This window comes from Zootoca vivipara, chromosome 1 (assembly GCF_965207765.1).
Source record: "Zootoca vivipara chromosome 1, rZooViv2.hap1.1, whole genome shotgun sequence".
Lineage (NCBI taxonomy): Eukaryota > Metazoa > Chordata > Lepidosauria > Squamata > Lacertidae > Zootoca > Zootoca vivipara.
In genome coordinates, this window is record NC_142582.1 from 17,839,218 (window position 1) to 17,866,528 (window position 27,311).

The 27,311-nt window shown below is 42.4% G+C and overlaps 1 protein-coding gene across 2 annotated transcripts in view; it reads left to right on the plus strand.

Moving 5' to 3' along the window:
* Positions 1 to 27,311, plus strand: part of GAD1 (glutamate decarboxylase 1) — a 53,472-nt gene that overhangs the window by 21,910 nt on the left and 4,251 nt on the right. For both annotated transcript variants that reach the window (XM_035135577.3, XM_035135569.3), the window contains exons 5-15: positions 122 to 364; positions 6,622 to 6,712; positions 17,185 to 17,297; positions 17,692 to 17,807; positions 18,777 to 18,856; positions 19,040 to 19,094; positions 19,507 to 19,623; positions 20,781 to 20,845; positions 23,553 to 23,631; positions 24,796 to 24,945; positions 26,253 to 26,360. In XM_035135577.3, the coding sequence (XP_034991468.1) occupies positions 122 to 364; positions 6,622 to 6,712; positions 17,185 to 17,297; positions 17,692 to 17,807; positions 18,777 to 18,856; positions 19,040 to 19,094; positions 19,507 to 19,623; positions 20,781 to 20,845; positions 23,553 to 23,631; positions 24,796 to 24,945; positions 26,253 to 26,360 (1,217 nt within the window). The remainder of the gene's footprint in view (positions 1 to 121; positions 365 to 6,621; positions 6,713 to 17,184; positions 17,298 to 17,691; positions 17,808 to 18,776; positions 18,857 to 19,039; positions 19,095 to 19,506; positions 19,624 to 20,780; positions 20,846 to 23,552; positions 23,632 to 24,795; positions 24,946 to 26,252; positions 26,361 to 27,311) is intronic.

Below are 27,311 nucleotides of genomic sequence, written 5' to 3' on the forward strand. Positions count from 1 at the left end.
CACTTGGGAGTAGCTTGGCAAAAGAGGATGACATTGGGGGGGGGAGGTATCACACACCCTCTTGTTGGCCTGCCTTAACAGGGCTGTTGCTGTTGTTGTTTTTTATCGGTCCCTTCCTCAGATTTGCTTCCAGCTAAGAATGGTGAGGAGCAGACCGTGCAGTTCCTCCTGGAGGTGGTGGACATTCTCCTGACATACGTGAGGAAGACCTTCGACAGGTCCACCAAAGTCCTGGACTTCCACCACCCGCACCAGCTCCTGGAGGGCATGGAAGGCTTCAACCTTGAGCTCTCTGACAACCCAGAGTCACTCGAGCAGATCCTGGTGGACTGCAGGGACACATTGAAATATGGAGTCAGGACAGGTGAGAGAATGCCCTGGAGCTCTGTCCAGAAGAGAGGGGTATGTGGGCAAGGCTTCTGCCAGGCCAGAGTCTGAAGGCACACAGGTTGTGGCATCTTGGCTGAAGCCAAGCGCATTTGGGTCTGCTAGTGCCCTGATGAGAGACCACTGGGGAGCCAAATATATACCACCTTTAGTTCCATCATGGAAGAAATGCCAAATATAAGCGTCAAAAAAGAAAAGAAAAAGAAAAACACTTTTCATATCCCACATACTTCCAAAAAGGAAAGAAAGAGAGTCTTATGCTCTCATACTGAGTGAACTTAATTTTGATGCCTTTCTTCCTGGTTTCCATGAGGCCTATTCCCCAGAAAAGTGTTAAAGATTGGGGTGTGAGTGAGCTGGAGAGAGGTGGTCTGGACCAAGCAGTTGTTTCTGAACACATGTGGACTTTGATAAGCGTGCAATGGCTGTGATCAGGGTCAGCCCAAGACGTTTTGGTCCCTGGGGTAAACCACAAGGGAGAAATAAAGATCTACATTGGCTGGATCTGCTGCCCCTGTAGATCTTGCCACCCGAGACGGTCACTTCACCTTGCCTCATAGGTTGGCTGGGCCTGGTTGTGATTCTAGCTGGCACACTTTCCTGGGAACAATTCCTTCTGAACTCAGAGGGACTGGCTTCTGACAGGAGCACTACAGAGAGAGGAGGAGGAGGAGGAGGAGGATATAAGCCCCCCCTTATATCTCTGACTATGTTATTTTCCAGGAATGTCTATATATCTGGGGATATTATGAAGCATCTCAAAAGCAGCAGTGGCAAATGCTTTTAAAATGCACTGCTTCCCCCCTGCAGCTTAACTTGAATATATGCAAGAAGCAGGCTTTCAAATTTGCCTGTGAATTTGGCACCACACCCCACTGCCCTAGCTGTCAGACTAAGGAAACCTGTCCACCATGGCAATACGGCTTCCCTATAGGATCAGACTACAAGCCTCTGCTTTCCTGTGCATGGGGCCTGGATTTCTCTCTCCCTCTCTCCCTCCCTTCCCCCCTCCCACATATAGAGTCCTCCCTTTCGAAGTGACTCTTGCCTTGTTGCCTACAGTAGGCAGACTGTTGGCAGTTCGGTTTGTCACTCAGGTGGGCATTTTTGTAGCGTTGGGTGTAGACAGTGCGGACAAGCACATTTGGAAAGTCGTAATCCCTTTCACTTGATGAAATGCAAGCGGCGTGTATCTCGGGGGAACGATATCATTAGGTAAATGAGGGCATAAATGACACTGAATTTGCAGTTTTTCTTCTTTATGTTCCCAAGGCATTTAATGCCAAAAAGCAAAGAAAGGAAAGGGAGAGAATTTGGTTTCTTGGGATCATTAATACCTGGCCGCCCTTCTGATAACTCATCGGGCAAGGGGAGTCTCCGGTTTCCAGGTCTTTTCCAATAAAGGTATCAAATGTAATCTTCCCCCATTCATTTGTGAGTATGAGGTTTAATAATAATAATAATAATAATAATAATAATAATAATAATAATATATTTATACCCCAGCCACTCTGGGCGGCTTCCAACAGAAAAATGAAATAAAATAATCTATTAAACATTAAAAAGCCTCCCTAAACAGGGCTGCCTTAAGATGTCTTCTAAAAATCTGGTAGCTGTTTTTCTCTTTCACATCTGATGGGAGGGCATTCCACAGGGCGGGTGGCACTACCGAGAAGGCCCTCTGCCTGGTTCCCTGCAACTTGGCTTCTTGTAGCGAGGGAACCGCTAGAAGGCCCTCGGCGCTGGACCTCAGTGTCCGGGCAGAACGATGGGGGTGGAGACTCTCCTTCAGGTATACTGGACTGACGCCATTTAGGGCTTTAAAGTTCAGCACCAACACTTTGAATTGTGCTCTGAAATGTACTGGGAGCCAATGTAGATCTTTCAAGACCGGTGTTATGTGGTCTCGGCAGCCACTCCCAGTCACCAGTCTAGCTGCCGCATTCTGGATTAGTTGTAGTTTCTCAAGCCAATTTACATGTAATTTTCAAGAAGGGGTGTGTGAGTGTGCCTGAAATGTTTTAAATCTCGCAGGGGAGCTGTCCAGCAGAGTCAGCAAAGTTTCACAAAGAAGTTCTGGTGCTGAATAGCAGGTGAGCTGTCCAGGAGACCAGTGGGGGGGGGCATGAAGCAGTTACACCAGCAGCTTCCAGGAAGCAGCTGAGGGTTTGTGTAGTGAGCCAGGCTACCCCATGCTTCTTGGTAAAGCCTTGATCTTAATCATACTTAAGGTGATGCACCCAGAAGAGGGCTGTGCCATTAGATATGAGCTACTGTTGGACTCATTGTTGTTTTTGTTTCTGATATCCCAGTGATAAGCACAAAGAAGCTAGAGCTGGGGGAGGGAGTCCTGTTGGGGTGCAGTATGAAGGAACTCTGGCTGGAGCGAAATCTCAGGGGCTCCCTTGGGGTGCCCTGACCCCTTTACAGTCTGGCTCAGGTAGAGGCTTGCAGTTAGCCTGGGCATCAACTTTTAATTTATTTTTAAAAGCCGGTTGTTCAAAGTTCTTCCTTGGGAATCTTGTTCAGGAAAGAATGGGGCAAAATGATGTTTTTATGCCCTGCACTTAGCATGAGTAGATTGTCCTAAGCACTTATAACTCTTTATTAAGAGCAGTGGAGCAAGGAAGCAAAAGTCATTTTTGAGCTGGAAACTACTTTTTATCACAGAATAGGTGTCAGAAAAGGGGCAACAGCCACCATACTCTGCTCCAGTATTTATTACTTTTTCATTTATAACCTGCTTTCTTCCATCATGGAACCCACGGTGGTATATTCTTGGTTCTCGAGAGGTCTGTTCAAGTAATAACCAGACCCAGACCTGGTCTGGTGAGATGGCAGTAGTCTCATGTGCCTTATCCTGGATATTATGACATATGGGGACACAGTGCAATGACAGCAGAGTGTGCCAGAATCCCTAGGCTGAAATCAGCCACTGTCAACACATATGATGCTACTCAGCACTGAAACAGAACATCACACGAGGCAGCTCATTCACCTCTCATTTTGAAGGATGTACCAGCTCCCATTGGATCAAATAATATTTGATAGTTGGGTGCTAAAATGGGTAGGTGCAGCATATCATGGTAGTCCTATCCATTGCCTTACATAGAATGCTGCTATGGCTAGATTGGCATTTCACACTCTCCATGCTGTTACTCCTTTAAGACCTGGGTATTTGCAGCTGAGCAGCTACCAGATGTAATATAGCTTCATACTGCATTCTGTATAAATACACATAAATCCCAGAAAGATGGTTATCCAAACGTTACTTGACTTACCTTCATGAAAGAACATCTCACAGTCTCCCTCCATGGCTTGTCCCCATTGCAGATGGAAACTATTTCCTAATATTTAAGTCAAAATCAATACTTCCATAATTTAAAATCATTAGTCTTTTCTGTCACGGGAGAGATCAAGGAGAGATCATGGACCTTTAAAAACAATACTACGTGGTCCACTGCTTTCACTAACACATGTTTACTCGGAATTAATCCACACTGTATTCAATAGGGCTTAACTCCTAGGGAAGAGTGTGTAAAGCTAACTTGTGTGGCCTTTCATATGCTGTTGAGCAACAGGCAGGGATTATGGGAGTTGTCCAAGAACATAGGGAGGGCCACATGTTCAAATGGAAAAGTTGTTTTGTCACAGATACTGAAACGAGTTTTCCATCACACACAACAGTTCTGTTCAGCAAGGTTCCTAGAATACTTTAACTCACAGCCAGGGGCGTACCCAGGATCAAAACTGGGGGGGGGCAAGACATGGTCAACTAAAATACTGATCAACTAGCGGCTCAGTACAGTGACGCAGAACTTGGTTTTTACACCATTTCAGTGTGGTAAACAACTGATTATTCCCCATTGCCCTACCTAATTTTGTTTCTTTCATCACTTTATAACCATTTTTTTAAAAAATTGCTTCTGGGGGGCAGCTGCCCCCCCTGCCCTATGCTGGGTACGCCCATGCTCACAGCAAGCACTTGGGCCTGTAGGATAGATTAGTTGTGACTAACTGAGTCCAGTTGGTTGCAGTGGAAGTGATGTGCAGTGCTATTTTTCTAGAAAAAGAGGTGCCAGAACTCACCACGAACACTTCCCTTGTTCTCTTATAATGGCAATGGCGCACACCTGAGAGGTGCTGGAACTGAGTTCCGGTAAGTTCTGGCTGAAAAATGCCCTGGTTATTTGTGACTAACTTTAGTTGAATTGGGACCTTGTGCTTTGCTTTCATAACAGGTTGTTGAAAAGACAACTGTTGTGTTTCTATAAGTGCCGGTCAGACATCTCTGCCACCCTCAGTTCAAAGGTCATATTTAAAGTCAAGTGACTCAGGCGATCAGATTTGTGGGGAGGAGAGTGCTGGGTTCAGGGCATGCCTGCTGCTAGTTTTCTACTTTCATATTTTCTTTTCTGCCGTCATGGTGTGACACCATTTGGATTTCCAACCTTGGGCATCAAATCATCCTGGACTACCTCCAGATGTGGATTTCCTTGGAGCAGACATTATGTCTTGCTAGTTAAATCCAGTTGTTCATATATATATATTAAATCACAGTTTTAATCACAGGATTTAATTTTGCAATACTTACAGAATGAACAGGTTTGGGTCAAGTCTTGCTAGTAGGGAGGGGATAATGTAGCCGCCGAATACCTGTTTTCACTGAAGCCATGAAAAATAGTTCAGTGATTAGATTTAGATTTTTCTAGGGCCTTTTGAGTGTGTGCATCAAACCTTAATGTGAGTCCTAATATGATCTGACAGTGTTCTCTCTGCTACTGGGCACCAGGCAGCTTTATGAACTTGTGTCAGAACAAGCCATTAGGTTGTCAGCATGGTTTTGCATGAAGTACGTTTTCTGAATTACCTTCTGTCTCTCACTCTCAAAAAAACGATACTTTTTAAAAACTAATTTTCTTTCTGAAGGTCACTTGAATAAAGCTCGTTGGTTGAAAATAGGAAACAAAAGATACTCCTTAAATTGTGGGTCAGGATCACAGGCTTCTTTGCTTCCATGATCTGGCTATAACAAAGGGGTTGGCAGTCTTTTAACCAGCTGCTAAATAAATATGCAATCAGCCATCCAGAATGGAAGGTCTTGAAATTATGTTTTCCTAATAGGACACTCACAGACACAGGGACCCAGGTGGCGTTGTGGGTTAAACCACTGAGCCTAGGGCTTGCTGATCAGAAGGTCGGCGGTTTGAATCCCTGTGACGGGGTGAGCTCCCGTTGCTTGGTCCCAGCTCCTGCCAACCTAGCAGTTCGAAAGCATGTCAAAATGCAAGTAGATAAAACCGCTACAGCGGGAAGGTAAACAGCGTTTCCATGTGCTGCTCTGGTTTGCCAGAAGCAGCTTTGTCATGCTGGCCACATGACCTGGAAGCTGTACACCAGCTCCCACGGCCAATAATGCGAGATGAGCGCGCAACCCCAGAGTCGGTCACGACTGGACCTAATGGTCAGGGGTCCCTTTACCTTTAATAGGACGCTAGAGGGAAGGGGTGCTATAACAGGTACCTGATATATTTTTGAATTTGTTAGTAATAGAAGATATACAATAATTAAACTATTTATAGAACTGCAGTCAATATATAAAATGAGTTGCTTCTACCTCTTTGTGATTCATTGCCTGTAGGGCTACAAATGCAACCCTATGCATGTCTACTTGGAAGTAAGTTTCATTGAATATATGAGGCCAGCCCGAACTACCAGGAGTCGCATTGGGATCCGGGGGGGGGCTGCACACAACCACACAAAAGCCCCCCCCCCATTTGATGTGGGGAGTGGTCATTCCAAGATTAGTGGGTATGGGATTTCAGTCTTAAAGAAGAGCAGAGGTAAAGAAATAATTACTATACAATAAGCAACCTGATTCACAGATCCATCCCTATTTATTGAGACTTCATTTTAATGCATATAAATCAAATTCTGATGCATTCTAGATTAACACACTTCTCTGAAAAGGAGTAGATGAATGCATGGAGTTAATTATTGGCATTTCCCATTTCCCACCTACCTAAATTACAAACATGTTTCCTTATTGTAAATAGTAATAACAAAAAGTAGCATTTCTGGTTTGAAAGCATAACTTTATGCAACACATTTTGCAAAATCATTTGGGGGGGGGGGCTACTGATAAAAGTATATGAAACCTCAGAGAACCAGAAGCAATGCAGATGCATAGATAATATGCATGTTTCCTTTAGATGGTGTCATTTGTTTTTCTAGGTCACCCACGCTTTTTCAACCAGCTTTCTACAGGGCTTGATATCATTGGCTTGGCTGGAGAGTGGCTGACGTCTACTGCTAATACAAACATGTAAGTACCTTAGGACTTTTCTCTCTGCTGTATGGTGAGAAGGCAAAGTCCTGTAGATGTTGGTCTGCAGATTCCATAAGCCCTGACCATGTTCTGTGGGCTGGGGGCTGATAGGAATTGAAATCCAACAAATATAGAGCATCACTTCAGTGTGCTAAAAACAAAAACAGATGAAATGGTTAGACCAGGCATCCCCAAACTGCGGCCCGCCAGATGTTTTGGCCTACAACTCTCATGATCCCTAGCTAACAGGACCAGTGGTCAGGGATGATGGGAATTGTAGTCCAAAACATCTGGAGGGCCGAAGTTTGGGGGTGCCTGGGTTAGACTGTCTCTGCTTATTTTTTTTCTCCTCTTGGGTTTGGACTCTGTAGACAAAAGGATATTTAAGGGTGTGTGTATGGATATGTAGATAGATTAATTAGGGGTTCAACTTCTGTGATACTGTGGCACCTAGATCATATCAATAAAATTAAGGGACTTGCGGGGTCATGCTGTTCTATGACATGGGTGTAGCCAGGATTTTTGTTACAGGAGCAGGACTTTGGGGGGGGGCAGAACCGACGTGATTGGTCAGTTAGTTAAATATTTGTATTGTTTTACTTGATCTAGGGGGGAGGGTACACCCATGTTCTATGGTGTGGATAAATCTATGGGAGGTTGGCAGGTGGAGGGTTGGGAAACAGGCAGCAGAGTTAAATATCCACAATAAATAGTTCTAGAAATTCATTGGGTGCATCATCTATTTATCTTCACACAGGGCAGTCTCGAGCAGGTCGCGTGCCCTGGCGCTGAGGGGCGGAGATCGCTCCGGCGCCCAGCAGGGCACAGCATGGCTTCCGCGCAGCTTTGCCGCGCAGCGCCCTGCCTACCGGCCCGGCACCCTGGCGCCCCGCGCCACCGGGATTCTACCTAGAGCCGGCCCTGTCTTCACAACAAATGGATAGGAGGTTGAAACTGCTTGCTGTGCACGCATTAGGAAAGGTAGCATAAGCACTCCAGCTGCTGCTGCTGCTAACCCCCATCTTGGGAGATAATCAGGGAAAAGCTGATCCATCTTCTCCACTTTTAGAAATTTCTCCTGGTTCCTTTGATAGGTTCATTTCACATATTCTGAATGAGAAATCAAACTAATACAGAACGTAGGCATATTAACATTTATCTGAACCTGGCTCAAGGTTTACTGCTGTCTGTCTTTGAAGTTGTCCTGAGTATATTCAATGTTATTGGGAGTGGTAAAGATTTTTTTTAAAAAAATTCGCCTGTTTGAAGTCTTGGAATTAGAAGGCGTGCTGGCTACAAACCTGAAGCTAGTTGTTTGTTTTGTTTGTTTTGTTTGTTTCTTTTGTTTTGTTTGTTTGTTTTGTTTCTTTTGTTTCTTTTGTTTCTTTTGTTTCTTTTGTTTCTTTTGTTTCTTTTGTTTCTTTTGTTTCTTTTGTTTCTTTTGTTTCTTTTGTTTTAAAGATAATCAGAAAATCTGGAGGAGTCACACTTTCATATTTTCTGTATTAAAAGGAGGGCTAAAGTTGAGTTACAATCAAAACCTTCCACTGGAATTGATGTAAAAAAAAAATGTGTTCAGAAGGTGAGGAGAGACCAGAACTAGATTTTAAGGTTATGTTTTAATCACCTGTAGAAGCAGTTGGTAAGATGCTCTTCAATGATGCAGAATGGATTAAGAACCAGAAAGTGGAGTGATAACATACTCAGCTGAATTATTAGTCTTTGTGTTATGCTTTAACATAGTGCAAAGAAGGACTTTCCGTAGCAGAGGAGGAAATTGCAACTGTAGCTAGCGTTAGATTCCATCATTTTATGAAATGCAATTATCTTTATTGATACAGAGGTTGTGGGAAAGAAAGTTAAAATGAAGTTCAAGGTGATTGTTGGTATCAGTCCCCGAGACCAAAATGTCTACTCTTTCCTTCCCTACTGAAAGGGATGGAAAGCGGGTGTGAGACACGCCTGGAGGCAGTTTGAAATTGTGTATTGATTTGCATGGGCTTTAGAAAGTGTGACATGAGAGGACTCCAAATACTCATCAGCGATCAAAAGGCAGGTTTCTATTTCAGAACGCCGTTAGATGTGTGCAGTGATGACTACATTCATAAGCAGCTGGAAAATCTCACCAGATGGAAAGCAAGTTCATTGTGGGCAAAATGACAATGCATGAAGGAGCTTTTCCTGCAAATGGAAAAGCAAACTTTCTGCCACTTGCACCATCCACTGATAATGCTCTGTTGGTTTCAATGGGAGAGTTAAACATCTGTCACTCCTTGCTTGTTTGTTATATACTGCCCAATAACAAATAATCTCTGGGCAATTTACAAGTAAAAATAAATAAAATCAACATGCATAATAAACGTGAACTCCAACAACACAACTAAACCAGCCACAAAATAAAACCAGGGTAAAATCAGTAGCAGCAGAACATGGCATCTATACAATGGCTCTACAAAGCACTGGAATGTTTTCAAATGGAAAAACCTAGTGTAAAAATGACCATAAAGACATTTCCAGGCAAACCTCTCCAAGGAAGGGCTTTCCACATCCAGAGAACCACCACAGAGAAGGCCCTCTCTCTCATAGCCACCTGCCACCCCTCATTTGGTGGAAGCACCCAGAGAACAGCCACAGAAGACGATCTTGAGGTCCAGAGAGGTGTATGTCCTTCAAGCAATCTTGCCCCAGGCCAATTTTGGTCTTAAAAGGCTCATGCCGGCACTTTAAAGTAGGCCTGGAAATGGACTGGAAGCCGATACAGACATCAAAATACTGGCCTAATACAGTACTTTGGTGTAGTCCAGGCACGTCCAACAGGTAGATCGTGATCTATTGGTAGATCATGGGGTATTCCTGGTAGATCTCTGGCCACTCAGTGATCTACTCCCCCCCCCCCAAAAAAAAAACCCTCTACAACTTCGGCTTGTAAAAAGCTCAGCAACTTTTGCTTCCTAGCAAAAAAGTGGGCCATCAGATTAAGTTCCACTATCAGACTGGGGATTCAGGACCCTCAACTGTTTTATATAATCAACTTTTGATTATGTTCTGTGTATGTCGCAATGCTCATTCAGTTCCATTCATTCATATATTCAGTTCCATTCATTCATTTGCTCCCTAAAAAAAGCTCAACCACCTTGGCTTCCCCAAAAAAGCTCAACAACTTTGATCCATCCAATGACAATGGGTAGATCACTGCCAGTTTTTTTACACTGTGAGTAGATCACAGTCTATTGGGAGTTGGACATCCCTGGTGTAGTCTCACACAATGCATTGCAATGATCCAAACTAAAGAATGCCAGTACATGGATAATGGTAGCAGGGCTATTTTTGTCCATAGTGGGTCCCGACTAATTTATCTGCCTAACCTGATGAGAACTGTTCCAAGCCACAGAGGCTACCTATGCCTCTAGGAGGAGCTGGATCAAATATAGGGCTGCCATACATCCAGATTTTCCCAGACATTACCAGGATTTCAAAGACAGAATTGACATCCAGGGGGGGATTTCCAAAAGGCAGCGCCTTGTTCTGGATCTTAGGCAATTGAAAAATCACATTGTTGTTGTTTTGGTGTTTTTGTAAAAAAGAAGCTCAACAACTTTGGGGGTGTTCTGGTTTTTACTTTTAGAAAAATAGCAACCGTAAAAGGAGTGTGTACCCTATATGAACCTGGTCATTTACGGCAAAGTGCAACACCTACCAAACAGATTGAACACTACTCAGTCGTGCAATGGAACTCACTCCCCCTCGCCTGGGTTGAATCTCAGCTTATTGCTACTGATTCATAATACCCATTGTCTCACTTACATTTGTTCAGAAGGAGTGAGAGAGCTGGTTGCCATCCACATATTGGTGACAACCTAGATCACTTGACTTTTAAAGGTAAAGGGTAAATGACCCCCTGGTTGGTTAAGTCCAGTCAAAGGTGACTATGGGGTGAGGCGCTCATATCATTTCAGGCCGAGGGAGCTGACGTTTGTCCACAGACAGGTTTCCGGGCCATGTGGCCAGCATAACTGAACTGCTACTGACGCACGGATTACTGTGACAGAAATGCCATTTACCTTCCAGCCGCAGAGGTACCTATTTATCTACTTGCACTGGCGTGCTTTCGAACAGCTAGGTTGGCAGGAACTGGGACAGAGTAATGGGAGCTTACCCCATCGCGTGGATTCGAATCACCAGCTTTCCGACTGGCAAGCCCAAGAGGCTCAATGGTTTAGGCCACAGCGCCACCCGCGTCCCTTGTTAGCTATATGCAATACAATATAGCTTTCAGCTGGAAGTTGCTGGAACGTACTTCTCAAGTGGGCACCATTGCCATTTTATGAGAATAAGGGAGGTGTTCATGGTGAGTTCCGGCACCTCTTTTCCTAGAAAAATTATACTGTTTATAGTGGCAGGCCTGGTGTGTAGTGTTCAGGGGTATGAAAACTTCCATGGACTTTTGGTTCAAAGAATTGAAGGAACCCCATATACAAACACTCACAAACAGAAATTGCTTGAATCTGAAGTTTTATAGCAGCTGGTATAAGCTGAAAATTTTTACTAGCCCAGTTTTAAAAAATCATGGATAGCTTTTTAGTTTCCTGATTTTATTAAATCAAAGCAAGTGTTGAAATGGGGATCTGAATGGATCATTTTACTTTATTTTTGCACCTGTTGATCATTGTCATCGTCATCATAATGGAGGCTTTTTGGGAAGTCGCTGTAGTGTGTAGTTCGAAGATCAGGAGATACTCAGATATTCATTACAGATACTCATACGCTAATCCAAAATGCACTGAAGCCAATGGAAGAACTCCCACTGCCTTCAGCAGACCTTGGTATAGACTCCCGAATTAATGACTCAAGCTGTGTAGCTGTCTTTTTCGGGGCCCCAGCTGGCTGATGAATGCACATGCAGCCTATAAATGTACCATCCTGGAAAATTTCACATCTTGGATGTTGTACAGGTGAAGATTGCTTGCCTTATTTTGATCAGAATCCATAATGTAGGGTAGCATACCTAGCACACTAGCTACCTAAGGTAGTTTATGGATTGCCATCTTCTCGTCAATTTATTATATACAAATTCCAAACCTTTTGTTTCTCACTCTGATGGTACTTAAAGTCTATGCGATGTACTTGACACAAAATACCGGAAGGGAAGAAGAAAATACACCTAATAGTAAACCACGTTTAGTAAGACTTTGTACAAGGAATTCCCTGATGAAAGGAAGTTCGATCCTCGGCACCAAACCCTTGGCTCGTGTTTCCTTAGAATACATTTTGACAATCTCAGCCAAAGAAACCCATTTAAAAGTCCTCCACTGCATTAGTTAAACCAATTACTGTATTGCTTTTAGAATGCAACTGTTCACAAGACTCCAGAAACATTCTCGACTCATTATGAAGACCATGGGTATTCCAGACACTTGGTCACGTCTAAGCCGAACAGAAACAACACACTCTGTTGAGACATTTTAGCTGGTACAGAATGCTACAGTTGACCAGAACTTATGTTTGGAATCACTTGTCCTTGCTGGCCAGTAGTCACATGAAATAGGGTCTTCTTGGTGGTAGCACCTTGTCAGTAGAGCTCACTAGCCTGGGCAGTTCATTTAGTTCTCTCCCTGCTGATTTTCAGATGCTAAAACAAAACTATACCCCACTCTCTCTCCTCTTTGTTTCATGTTACCCGTGGCTTCTATGCTCTTTTATCTGCTGTCATTTTAATTTTCTCTTTATTTTTATGCTGTTTTCTATTGTTTCATTGTATCAGTTATAATTGTGGGCTGTGCTGGAGGTACTATGTGTAAAGGGAGAAAGGCAGGGTTTAAATATTTTGATTAATTGGTTAATGATAAGATATTAAAATAGGAATACTTTGTATATGCACAGCATTTTCCAAAACATGGAAAAGTGCTAATTATTTATCTCTCTTTCTCCCTTGCTTCTCTTATGAGTGCATAAAATTGGTCAGGGGTCCCTGTTGCCTGCACATATATGCAAAACAAGATATACTAATAGTTACATGCAATATACAGACACTTACTCTATGTTTATTTATTTATTGCCAACTTGCTTGCTTGCTTGTATCTATATCTCACCTTTGCTCCAAGGAGCTGTCTCCATATTATCCTCACAACAACCCTGTGATGTAGGATAGGCCAATAGTTGGTGGCTGACCCAAGGGACCTACTCAGCTTCATGACTGAGTGAGGATTTGAACACTGGTCTCCCAGTCTGATACCTGAACCACTATGCCACCTTGGAACCACATTCATTTTGCAATGTATGAAGCCAGCCTCAGTGTAGCAGGAGAAGGGGTTTGGTTTTTGTTGTTGTTTTTTTTACAGGGGGGCAAGCCAGACAAAGCTACACATGCCCTACATGTACGTTTGTGAAACATGGACCACTTATAAATGCCATCTCCAACTCCTTGAAAGATTCAATCAACGGCATCTCTGAAAAAAATGTACACATCACTTGGGAAGACAGGTGAACTAATTCCAGTGCACTGGAAGAAGCAGTGTCAAAGCAAAGATTCTTCAACATCAATTTTGTTGGACTGGTCATGTTGTTTGGATGCCTGATTATCGTCTTCCAAAGCAACTACTCTATTTCGAACTTAAAAATGGAAAGAGTAATGTTGGTGGTCAACAAAAGAGGTTTAAAGACTCTCTCTCGAGGCAAATCTAAAAGAATGTAGTATAAACACCGACAACTGGGAAACACTGGCCTGTGAGCACTCCAATTGGAGAACAGCCTTTACCAAAGGTGTCAAGGGATTTGAAGACACTTAAACTCAGGACAAAAGGGAGAAGCAAGCTAAGAAGAAGGCATGTTTGGCAAACCCTCACCTTGATCAACTCCCACCCAGAAACCTATGTCCCCGCTGTGGAAGGACGTGTGGATCCAGAATTGGCCTCCACAGTCACTTATGGACTCGCTGTTAAGACTGTGTTCATGAAAGACAATCTTACTCGGCTATGAGTGGTTGCCAAAGGAGGAGGAGGAGACATGGGATGCCATGTTAGTTAGCTGTTGGGCACAAATCGCTGCAGCTTGTGCTATTGGAACTGATGCAATTGGGCTACAAGAAAAATTGCAGTTATCTATCTGGTCTTTCCTTGGAAAAGACCCTGATGTTGGGAAAGATTGAGGGCACTAGGAGAAGGGGACGACAGAGGACGAAATGGTTGGAGAGTGTTCTCGAAGCTACGAACATGAGTTTGACCAAACTGCGGGAGGCAGTGCAAGACAGGAGTGCCTGGCGTGCTATGGTCCATGGGGTCACGAAGAGTCGGACACGACTAAACGACTAAACAACAACAACAATCTGGTCTTAACCACTGCAGTAGAAAAATTTTATTGTGGCAGTTAGCTATAATTCTCTTTGGGTTTATTTCCTTTATTGTGGAGGAGTGAAGAGTTTTGCCTGGAACTTTAATGAAGGAACAACTTTCTGTTTGATGCAAATAGTAATTTTGCTTTAGACTTTTCTTTGTCTTCAAATAGAATAGAACATGCTTTGAAATTTTAGTACACGGGCAGAAATACATTAATTGGAACATGCACTGATTCTTGCTTCCCATTAACTGGATGAAGCCATGGACTGCTCTCTTGTTATCTGTAATTGGTAATTAGAAAATCATCCTTTTTAATTACTCTTGACAGGTATTGATTGTTTGGTACGGTATAATTAGTTGTCCTTGGGGCGTATATGCAGAAAAAAACCACACAAATAATTGGTTTTGGTGTTTCTTAAAGCTCAAGTTCAATATTTCTAATTATATTTGTGAGAAGCCTTCTGATGTTTACTGTTTTCACAGCCTCTCTGCATTCTGGCTACATGTTTTCTAAATAGGAATAAGACACTCTTTGAACTAAAACACTTTGCAGCCTCACCAGCAATATAGTTATAATGGCTAAGGCTAAGTGGTGTAATCACAAAAATGCTACAAACCACTGTAATTTTTAAAAGTTTGGAAAACAAATTAAAGGATACTTGTGGGGGTAGGGGGTGTTCAAGGAACTTTATCTAATTGATTAAATAGACTTTTATAAATTATTTATATATAGAAGTCATAGAATCATAGAGTAGTATATTTAAAAATAGCTAAACAGAGAAGTCCCAATCCATAATGCACTGTGCTGGACAAGTAATCCTCTGTCCATCCCTTCCTGGACCCACCAGCTTCTGTCAGCGAGGGACCCCTGCCCCATTGCACCCTCTGAAATGGCTGGGGGGGGGGCAGAAGCTTCTGCCTGCAGTGTCCTTGGTAGCGATAGCCAGCACACACACCCCAAAATAGGGTTCAGAGCTGAATTGGTAGAGGAGCCACTGAATTTCTGAGCCAGCCCTGTTGGTGTCATGTGACGGCAAATTTCAAGGTTCTTTGCTATGCTAGCATAGGATGTGGTGTATTGAAGAGGCTTCCCCCATCCCCCACCTTCTGCAGAGGCCCATATGAGGAGCAGGGATGATATGGGTGCATTGTTCTTTATTAAGCCCCAGGGATTTGAACTGCCCCTTCAGTTTTATTTTCATTTTCTAATTATGTTTATATTGCACCTTTCCTTAAAGGAGCTCAAGTTGGCAAACATGCAGTGTCCCGTCCCCCCCCCTAACCCTAACCCTAACCCCCCCATGCCTCTTTTTATCCTCACAGCAATCCTTATACAGTGGTACCTCTACTTATGAATTTAATGCGTTCCAAACGCACATTCGTAAGTCGAAAAAAATTGTAAGTCGAATCCCATAGGAATGCATTGGGAGAAAACATTCGTAAGTCGAAGCAACCCTAACTAAAAATTCGTAAGTAGAAAAAATCCTATCTAAACCACATCCAAGATGGCGGACGGAGCTCCATTCGTAAGTAGAAACATTCATAAGTAGAGTTATTTGTAAGTAGAGGTACCACTGTACACCCAAAACCATGTCAGATGCTCTTGAGTCCTGGAAAACTGTAGTCAATGAAGTTGTCTCATAAAAGAATTTGGTCATTTCGTTTCATGAGCCTCTCGGATGCAGCAACAGGGGAATCTGCCAAGAGCCAATGCAGAGCAGAGTGTGAACACAATTGTTTGGTTCGTTGTGCAGAGGGTAGCAGATCTATCCCAGTGGCCTCTGGTGTTTTTAAAGCTGAAATTGCAGCCCAGATTCTGCTTGGAGTACCTGCCTGGTTTCCATATTTTAAATCTCCCTCTAGGACGACTTCAGTCCTACTTTCTTCGATTTATATTTGGCATGCCTAGACGCACTGCTGCTCTTCGTTTGAAAGCTATTCTGCCTGGTTTGGATATATAGTCAATTCACTCTCTCAGCTTCAGAGCTTTCTCCCAGGTCTTTTGTATTCCAGGTCATGACAGACTCTTGTCAGTCTGCCTGGATGAAGGAATTGCTGCCAAAAATTTAAAAACGGTTGCTTCGGTGTGGCTGCTGTCTCCTCCTTACTGTTTATGTGTAAACTGTGAGCTAGACAAATGTATGGTCAAACACAGATTAATTGATATTTATTCATCTGTTTATTAAATTTCTGTACCATCCTTCACCCAAGGATCACAGGAAGAGTTTACAATATAAAAACACAAAAAATACACAGCAAAAACAAACACACACACACACCCTATCCTACAATTTAAAGGGCCATACATTGTTTAAATCATGGGAGAACATACAAGAGTTGGACTGCTTTAAAGCCTGAGCCTCAAAACTTGTAGAGGGCAGATGAAACAAAGCTCCAGTAAATAACAAAGAAGTAGAGTCAGTGTTGCATGTTCTTTTCAAATGTGGCTTTTATCAGGAGGCAAGAGAAACTCTGATATACCCCATTACACAGTCCTTTCCAGGACAACCTTAATAAATCCGAGAGTTTCTTTTTTTTTCAAATTTTCAAAAAGAAAACATAATTTTTTATACACACATACACACAGACATATACACTTAATTTCACAAAACTATAGTCATATCAAAACATGTATGGGGTTCCCTGCACCCCAGGACTTCCTCCCACCCCTCCCTTGGTTTCCAAAGTTCTTCCCCTTTTAACTGCCTCTAATTACTACTTTATCTAAATTTGTTATATGTACTGTACTTCATTTTTATCCTTTGTTAATTTAAATTACAGACGTTATGTGAATCCTGCTAATGTTTTTAAGCTCTTACAGAGTTTCAATGTCCCAGTATTCACACTTGTTTTGTCAACCGGGATTCTCCTGCCATTTCTTGAATGTTTTAAACAGACTGTTGTTAACTGAAAATGCGGTCCTGTACATGTCTACCCAGAAGTAGGCATATACGGTACACTGAATTCAGTGGGGTTTATTAAGTGGGCATAGGATTGTAGGCTGAGTCCCATAAAGGTTGTAAAAGCAATAGCATCTTTTCAGAAAGCATAAACATTTTAATATTTATTCCTGTGAAACAGGTATTGGCATTTAATTAATTAATTTATTTTTTTGCAAATGTCTATTCACGTACCCAGGTTTACATACGAAATTGCACCTGTCTTTGTCCTCATGGAACAAATCACGCTTCGAAAAATGAGAGAGATTATCGGATGGTCAAATAAAGATGGAGATGGAATATTCTCACCGGGTAAGTTCCATTTTTGACATGTTGCCCACAATGCCAAGTTGTCGGTTAAGGCTGGAAAAATACAACCAGCTGCTGAGCATGTATGCTTTTAACTGTATGCTATTACTTTGTTTAAAAACATCAGTTACTATCTGCTAGGCCATTTTTAAGAGGATCAATTAAAAAGAAGAACCATGGATGCAATTGGTCCTACCATTGGGCAGAGTAAGGCGACAGGCTAACTTAGGGGGTTGAGGGCAGACCACAAACAACTCCAAATTCTGCCATGCCTGTATGAAATATATGTAGCACGTTTCACCAGCTATGCTTTTCCGCCTCCATTCATAATATCAAACTTCTCCCACCCTCCCTCTATCTCTCTTCTGATATTTATTGTCATGTTCTCTTGTTACAGGTGGTGCTATATCCAATATGTATAGCATCATGGCTGCCCGCTACAAATATTTCCCAGAAGTCAAAACCAAAGGCATGGCTGCAGTGCCTAAACTGGTCCTCTTTACCTCAGAACATGTGAGCTCAACAAGCTTAATTAACTGTTGTTACTGCAATTGGGTTTTTTGGGGGGGGGCTAAGGAAGACGCCTTTCCATCACTGTCAGCGTTGCATATTTTGGTGGCCCTAAAACTGTCACAGAAAATGATCTCCAACTACTCCGTCTCTGTCATTAAGCTAACTTTGGAGGCAATATGCCTGGCACAGCTGCCACATGGAGGTGGGTTTTACATCCCCTCCCTTACAAATGTTTCCTTGTGACAAAACCACTTGCCGCACTCTGACAGAGATTTTCCTCAAACCAGATTGTAGGGCAGTGTTGGGGACAAGGAGGCTGTAAGGAAGACAAGATGTTACCGTGTTATCCACAAAGCTTAGTCACCCCAAATATCTCTTAATATGTCTTAGAGCTTACCATGTCCTCAACTAATTAACACTTCCCCTCCCCCTTTTTGAAGCATTCATAGTAATGTTACTTAATGAATAAAACCCCCACCCCACCCCACAGATCTGATTCCTGGTATCTCTCTTTTTAATATTTGGGCAATGCTCCTACCTTTCTGCATAGCAAGCTGGGGAACCCAGTTGGAATAATGTTTTGGGTTGCTGTTTCTCTTCCTTTTTCTTTTTCTTTTTCTTGAAATGTTTAGAGCTTATAGCTTGCTATGGTGCTCCTAAACCATGTCTGACCCTTATTTCAGCACTTATTCCTGACCATTCCCACTGACTGTTACCTCTGCATTCAAACTGCTTCCTATAAATGGTTGGTTTGTGCCTGGAAGCAGCTGCCCCAGAAAGGTGTGTAATAACAGCCTTTTGTGCGTGTGGCACTTGCAATGAGCAGGGAGGGCATCTCCTGCTGGCAACCTTTGCTACTACACAACTAAACTTGACTTACCCATTTGACTATATTTTCTTTCATTCCTACATTTTCTTTCATTCCTTTCTAAAAGGGCTGACATGTTTTTGTTGCTGTTGTTTTTGCAGAGTCACTACTCAATAAAGAAAGCTGGAGCTGCGCTTGGTTTTGGAACAGAAAATGTGATTTTAATAAAGTGCAACGAAAGGTATGCTCCCATAGCAAAATAGCTGTATTGAGTTGTTTTTTTTGTACTGTGCAACAAGATGCTAATGTTGTTACTAATTAGATCAGTTGATTTAATTAAACTATGGTTAGGGTTTGCTTCTGTTTGGTCTTTATTCATTTGTTTTATAATATTCTTTGTTTTTGTCTTTCACGTTGACTGCAGAGGCAAAATAATACCAGCTGATTTGGAAGCCAAAATTCTGGAAGCCAAACAAAAGGTAACCCTGATGTTTGTTTTTTTGGGGGGGGGACCTGAATATATTTCCTATTCAGATGAACATAAGTAACATACATTTTGTCTTCTACATAAATGCATACCACACAGTGTAAGACAAGCTAAGGAAGAAATAATAAACTAATTTACAGGGCAATACTAACCCTTTGCTGCTGGAGCTCCACTGCCCCCCCCCAGGCCCCCAGCAATGGGAATAATTTATAATCCACTGGTGATTGCATCAAGTCCTAAAATGGACTTTTGGGGGAACCAATGAAAGAAGATGTGACAGTTAAAAATATGCATGGCAGAATAGTTAATGAAAGAACTTGTAATAAGTTGCAATAATTTAAGTTAGCTTCTGTTTCCAATATATATGTTTCCTCATGAACTTTATCCTCTGCCTTACCTCATAGGGGTATGTTCCCCTTTATGTGAACGCAACGGCTGGCACAACAGTGTATGGGGCCTTTGACCCAATTCAGGAGATGGCGGACATTTGCGATAAATACAACCTTTGGCTCCATGTGGACGTGAGTAAGACAAGCTGCGATCCTATACGCACACACACTTGCTGAAAAATAAAGTCCCACTGAAAGCAGGGGGACTCACAAATCGTGTCCCCATCATGGAGGGCACATGTTGCGGTGAGATCACCAAGACTGGCCTCACTGTTTGTGTTGGTGGAGTCGTTTGGATAGCCACAACAATCCGATTGGGTTCCTCGGTTGCTGGGGTAATTCTGGCCAATGGGGTTGAGAGAATTTGCAGCCAGGAGAACTACATGTTGCGTCGAGCTTCCTCTTAGCGCCTCGTGCATCGGATCACCCGCCCATCCTCCCTATATTTAGGGTCTTGCTGTGAACTTGCTATGTTGTCGTGGGTTGTCTGCTTTTGGGGCTGATTGGCTGGTGCCACTTGGGTTTCACCTGCCACGCAGCAAATCGTCACAACTTTGTAAGGTTTGGCAGTTAGGCATTGGTTCAAGGTGTGGTGAGGAGAGGTTGTCACACCTGCCCCTCCCAATGTGCGATAGGGTATTCCATTAAAGGAATCCAGGGGCTCGCCATGCTTTTGTCCGATCCCCTTCCAGGGGTTAGGGGCAGGCCAGAGCACCTGGGAGCATTTTGGGGTGAGGTTGCATCTGTGGTAGGACCAATGTTCCCCCAGTATGTTTACCCTTACTGACTTCTGCCAGTGTCCAGTTGTCATTGCTGCCCTTCCGGAGGTGTAGGTGCAGCTAGTTGAACCAATGCCTAACCAAACCACTCACATTCTGTAAACAATAAAGCTGTGGGTAAAATTATGTCCAATGACCTTAAACTAATATTGGTTTCAACTCTTGTCTTTCTTTGCGAGGTCTTGGGGGTCTTCACACGCAACACTTCTGAATAAACACACATAGGATTGCACTGTGAATATTTATTCATTTTTTTACCATTTTCAAGTGGAAAAGAGGATCCTCCTAGTAACTCTGCTTGTTAGTATTTGTATTGTAGTAACACAGGTCCACTACTCCTTCTTTGAAAGTGTGAAATTAAGAAGAGCGCCTGTTTGTGAAATCATGAACGTTTTCATCAGAAATTTAGTGCCCAGAGTTTTGACAACATTGATCCTTTTGCTAACCGTGGAGTGTCAGATACTTTGAAGGTTCCTCCTAACCCTTTGAACTTTCTTCCATCACTTTCAGGCTGCCTGGGGAGGTGGATTGCTAATGTCCAGGAAGCATCGTCATAAGCTGAGTGGCATAGAAAGGTATCAAATCATTCTCATTTGCATGTTTATTTAGTTAGAAACTTCTCCATGGTACATATGCCCTTTTGCAAATACCTAGGGAAGATAAGCCCCTATCTCAAAAATATTATGGAATTTTTAAAAAGAGCAATTGACAAGAATATAAAAGGTCCAATGTGGGGGGGGGGAATATTCCATGTGTCCATGTAGGACAGAAGCAGCTGTTACGCAAAATTTAAATTTCACATTTACATTACATACCAGAATGAAACAAGAGAGACTTCATGCCTGTCTTGCCAAATGCAAGGCGGTTCTTTTAAAATGAGATTCAGAAGTAATACAAAACACAAGTGAATGAGAAGATTAAAGATTTTATTCTAAACAGCAAACAATATATACATACCAAGCAAGCACTTCCATCTGCCACTTGGAAGCCCTCAAGAAGAGGCCAGGTAGCCTCAGTTTGCAGGGCCCCACGGCCGATCAGTCTGTGCACGAGCTTCTCCAAAACTCCAAAACTCCAAAACCATCCGATTTATAGATACTGTAGCTAGCCTGTGTGGCTTGCCCGACTGGCAACGTGCAGATCATTAATGACTGGCTATGTGCAGATTATTCATTCTCCACCCCCTCCCAATGCCTCACTTTCTCAAAACAGTGTTCAACATCAAAGAAGGTACCCAGCACTTTCACTTCCTCCCAACTGATTAGGACATTAAAGGCTGTTCTCGTGCCATCAAATAACTTAACAAGAGGGGAAGGAACAGAGGCAAGTAGGGCAACCATGTTAGATCACTAACTCCTCGATATACAATTTATCTTCCAGATAGATTGCCCATACAATGCCTCACGAGTGAGATGCTTTGGGACGAAAATTAGTGAGACCTTTTGTCTGCATCAGCTGTTAGCTTTGTCTCACTTCACAGTCACACTCTCTGTGAACTGCGCTCAGCTTGTGGCCTACCTTCCACCCCGGTCAAGGCTGGAGCTGTCATCAGTAATTGGCAATAAATGGCCCCAGTGGTTCTGCTATTTATTTTATTTTTGCATTAATCAAGTGCATTGATCTGTGTGCGCTGGGAAGGGCACACACTCTCTAACTAGAGTTGCCACAGGCAACACTTGCCAATTTTGGAAAGACCAACAACATGCTCACAAACAATATGTGCCAATAGGGGTTAACAATAGAATCACAGAATTGTAGAGTTAGAAGGGACCTCAAGGGTCATCTAGTCCAACCTCTTGCAATGCAGGAATCTCAGCTAAATCATGCATGACTGATGGCCACCCAACCTCTGCTTAGAAACTCCCAAGGAAGGAGAGTCCATCACCTCTCGTGTGAGTCTTTTCCACTGTCAAACTGTAGGAAAGGTCTTCCTGATGTTTAGTTGGAATCTCCTTTCTTGTAACTGGTTCAGATCCTACCCTCTGGAGCAGCAGAAAACAATCTTGCTCCAGCCTCCATGTGACAGCCCTTGAGATATTAGAAGATGGCTATCATATCTCCTCTCAGTCTCCTCTTTACCAGGCTAAACATACCCAATTCCCTCAAGTGTTCCTCATAAGGCTTGGTTTCCAGACCCTTGATCACCTTGGTCACCGAAGCAGTCCCACTTTTGTACACTTTTAATGCTCTGCTCATTGCATGAGATTCATTTCTTTAACAGGCTGGATCTGCAGAACTGAAGGATCATAATGTCAGCTTTCTCACAGAGGCTGTTATATTTGAACAACATTCACAGCACCTTGTAGTTTATTTAGAGCAGGAATCAGCAGAGTCCAGACTCATGGGAACGACTTAATCTTACTATATCCCCGAGACCCACCAATTTGTGTGATGTGCTTACATAATAGCTTAGTGGGGGCAGACATAAACTCAAATCTAAAGGAGGACACTGAGTATATCGGAACACATGCCCATATCTCTCCCAAATTTTTTTCATTTCAACAGTCAGAAAAAGAGGTGAAGAGAGACACCATTGGTATTGTTGGAGGTCAGAAACCTTTGCTGATCTATTGCAAGTCTCTCAGGGGACTGATCTATCAGTCATTCCTGACCCACCTTTCGCCCATTCCTGATTTTCTAGAGAAGATTTTGGATATCACTTGCTAGCACATCTTGGTGATAAGGAAATTTCAAACACCAGCCTATGTCAACAACTGTATTTTAGAGGAGGGGAACAATTAGTGGGGGAAATAGCTGAATATCCTGTTTGCCTAAACTTATAGAAATTCTCGCACTGCTGTTTCTAGAAGGTGGCTCTTTCAGGAATGAAGTTACAGTATCAGCTAATCAGCATAGACCTGACAGTAATTAATTACCATTCATTACACTATCAGCTTCTCAGTATTCTCTCTTTACCAGTAACATTAATCCTGAAAAGACAGCTTCCCTTAGTGCAATTCCAACCTTCGGCTGCAATGCTTGCCCCACAGAATAAGACTATTTGCAAATTTTGTCATCTTGTATTCCTAGTATAGACCCTTCTCACCTTATTAGTCCTAGTGGTGCAGGGTCTTAACATCGGAGTGAGGAAAAATATGCCACAAACTGCATATTGCAGATAAGAGACGTATTTGTAAGCCCAGGAGATATTTTGCCCTGACTATCTCAAAGAGTAAGTAAGTCCCACTGGGATCCAGACTCTGGGAAATGGCCCTGCTCTGGATCCACCAAAGCTACATCTCCTACTCCATTAATTCTAAGCACATTCTTTTCTTTTTGCAGAGCCAACTCCGTCACATGGAACCCACACAAGATGATGGGAGTCTTATTACAATGTTCTGCCATTCTTCTTCGGGAAAAGGTTTGCTTGCATGTCAATTTCTTATTAAATGGTACAGAACAAATACAAATATGTTCTGTTTCTACCTTTACAGCTTCTCCCAAAGAATCCTGGGAACTGTAGTTTGCTGAGGACTCTCAGTTTGTGAGAGATCTCCCAAAGAACTACAAATCCTTGGGATTTTCTGGAGGAAAAAGCATTACTAAACCAATTTAAGTATGTGGTTGTTATAGCTACAAGGCCAAAAGACTTTCACTCTTCTCGCCTTTCTATTGGATTTATTCAGTGCTATTTTTATAGAAAAAGAGGTGCCAGAACTCACCATAATCACCTCCCTCATTCTCTTAGAATGGCAATGGCGCCCACCTGAGAGGTGCTGGAACGGAGTTCTACCAACGTCTTGGTATTCCAGCCCTTCAGCAAGGTTTCCAAGTTGGCATTGGCATAGGTCTTGGTGGCACCTAGAGTGCCTTATGCTGATGTAGGTACAACTGACTCCTATGGCTGCCACATGGGATTTGGTGATTCCACTGTGCTTTCTTGCCTACTAAAACTCCACTATAAAGGATAACCGAGGAACATCAAATAAGTAGAGTTGTCTAGTGTAACTGACTCCAAAGCAGTCAATGTGCTTTTAAGGTGCTCCATACATTAATTGTGCCACATTTTACACCCACCACTCACCTCTTCTCTGCCATGTTGAAGATCTCCCGATGGCACAAGGACATTGCTACGCCATTGTAATATTTTACGTTGGCGCAGTGACACATTTTGCTGGTGTGGAGGGTTTTAAGGGTGAGTTTATCCTGTCTGGATGAATGATGTAACTCATGGATAGGAAGATCACTGTTAGTCGCTGCCATTGGTTTTTGTAGTTAAATGCTTAATAGTCACAAAACTGGTCTGAGATCCAGGAGAACTAGTAATACACATGTAAGAAAGACTGTACGGGCAGCAGGTGCTGCTTTCTGTTTTGCAGCCATTAGCAGGCCATGCAATGAGGGGAGTTGCTGAAGTAAGAATGGACGAAGAAAATCTAGGTGGGCATGAAAAATCGAGCTTAGATTCCCTTGGGAAGTGCTGCATATAAGTGGAATGCCATGCACATACGTTTTGTGCATGCGGCACACTATATTTTATCTACTGCTTGATTTCATATATTTGAAGAGGGTGTTCTTACAACAGGGCATACTTCAAGGTTGCAACCAGATGTGTGCAGGATATCTGTTCCAACAAGACAAGCAATACGATATAACCTACGACACTGGGGATAAAGCAATACAGTGTGGCCGCCATGTGGACATATTCAAATTCTGGTTGATGTGGAAAGCCAAGGTAAGCAATAAAATGTCAGGAAAATGCACATCAGTTTTATGTAAGAAGATAGACCAACTAAGTCCAGAATGCGGCAGCTAGACTGGTGACTGGGAGCGGCCGCCGAGACCATATAACACCGGTCCTGAGAGACCTACATTGGCTCCCAGTACATTTCAGAGCACAATTCAAAGTGTTGGTGCTGACCTTTAAAGCCCTAAACGGCCTCAGACCAGTATACCTGAAGGAATGCCTCCACCCCCATCGTTCTGCCCAGACACTGAGGTCCAGCTCCGAGGGCCTTTTGGCGGTTCCCTCACTGCGAGAAGTGAAGCTGCAGGGAACCTGGCAGAGGGCCTTCTCAGTAGTGGCGCCCGCCCTGTGGAACACCCTCCCATCAGATGTCAAGGAAATAAACAACTATCTGACTTTTAGGAGACATCTGAAGGCAGCCCTATTTAGGGAAGTTTTTTAATGTTTGATGTTTTATTGTATTTTTAATATTCTGTTGGGAGCCGCCCAGAGTGGGTGGGGTATAAATATTATTAATTAATAATTAATAATTAATTAATAAATTAATTAATTAATTAAGTGGGTTTATCACTGTAGCCTTAAGTTCCCAGAAACCTGAATCTGTTAGTTTTAAATGTTTATATCTTCATGAATGGAGGAGGAAGGAGTTTTTTTGAAACTTTTAGCAAAATTACATTCCTTTCCACAAGATTGTTTTTGGATAGACTGATCTCCAGAACCCTAAATTCTCCCAATACAGATTTTGGCAATTGCTGAATAGAATTTAATTTTTATCCCCCCAGTGACCCATTTTTTGTGAGTCTGGTCATGTTTTATATTCATTTGTGTACAATTTTGTAAAAAGAAAATAAAACAACAGGGGAATGCTTATAAGTAATGGCATTTAAACCAATGGTTCTTTTTGTTCAAGTAAAACTAAATATATGAGTATATGCTTGTAAGTCTATTTTCAAGATCTGTATTTCTTTTTTAAAAAATATATATTGAAATTTGGGTCTGCTTGAAGGGCATATTATTTATAGTTCATTTTTTAAAGATTCTTATTTCACACAGGCTAGAAAACATGGTGTAATTTGTAAAATTAAATAGTGAATTTAACATTTAAAAATCACAGAGACACTAAAAATGAAGATATAAATTTCAAAAGAATATTCTATAGTTTAGCAACTTTCAGAATTTAAAAGAATAACATGGAAAATAAATATAGTTGAACACAAAGCTAACCAGAGCAAATATGTGCAAGGAAGAATACAGAACTGAAATTTAAAAACAGTTTTCTTTTTCCCCCAAAACAGGGTACAGTGGGATTCGAAAGTCAGATCAACAAATGTCTTGAATTAGCAGAATACCTCTATAATAAAATTAAGGACAGAGAGGAGTTTGAGATGGTTTTCGAAGGAGAGGTAAGCAATGGGCCACAAACTACTTTCAATTAAAAATGGGCATTTGGGGAATAGAAAATGTACCATCCAGCCCAGAGCTAAGTACTTTAAAGCCAGTGTTATTTTCAATGGGGGATATTTAACTACATGTTTGACTCACCAACTGAAGTCAATGGAGTGTAAAAGTGCTGAACTTTGGTTGGCTCACAGCAGGCCCCAGGTTTTCGGGCAGGCTTTGCCAACGAAAGCCATGAAATGTAACTCCGCACCCCAACCCCAGTGTCAGCCAGCTGGGCAAATGGTCACTTGTTTTTGTTTGCTTGTTTTCTTGCTTGCTTACTTTTAAAGGACAAAACTGCAGTATAAGTACTTAGCTGCAACTAGAACTGTACAATGTTTGCATGTAGGCTCTACTGGGGTCTGTGGACAATTTGAAAACTGGGTGTACCAGTTGTAGACACACACACACACACACACACACACACACACACACACACACACACACACCACAGTGCCGGATTTACATACAGTGGTACCTCGACATACGAACGACTCAACAACCGAATTTTTCAACTTACGAATGGGGCAAATGGCCGCACGCTTATGAATTTCTCGACATCCGAACGGAAACCGCGGCGGTTTTAGATAGGGTTTTTTTATTTATGAAATTTCAGATAGGGTTGCTTCGACTTACGAATTTTTCCGTTTCCAATGCATTCCTATGGGAAATTGTGTTTCCAATGGCGCTTTTCGACTTACGAATTATTCGACCTACGAAGGTGCCTTCGGAACGGATTGAATTCGTAAGTCGAGGCACCACTGTATAAGCTACACAAGCTATAGCTTAGGGCCCTACTCTCTTGGGGGCCCCCCAAAAAATTAAAGGAAAAAACCTGGATGTACATTTCCAAAATATAAGAGAAAAAACAAATAAAATAATAAAACCTACATACGGCAACAGTGTTTTGTGTT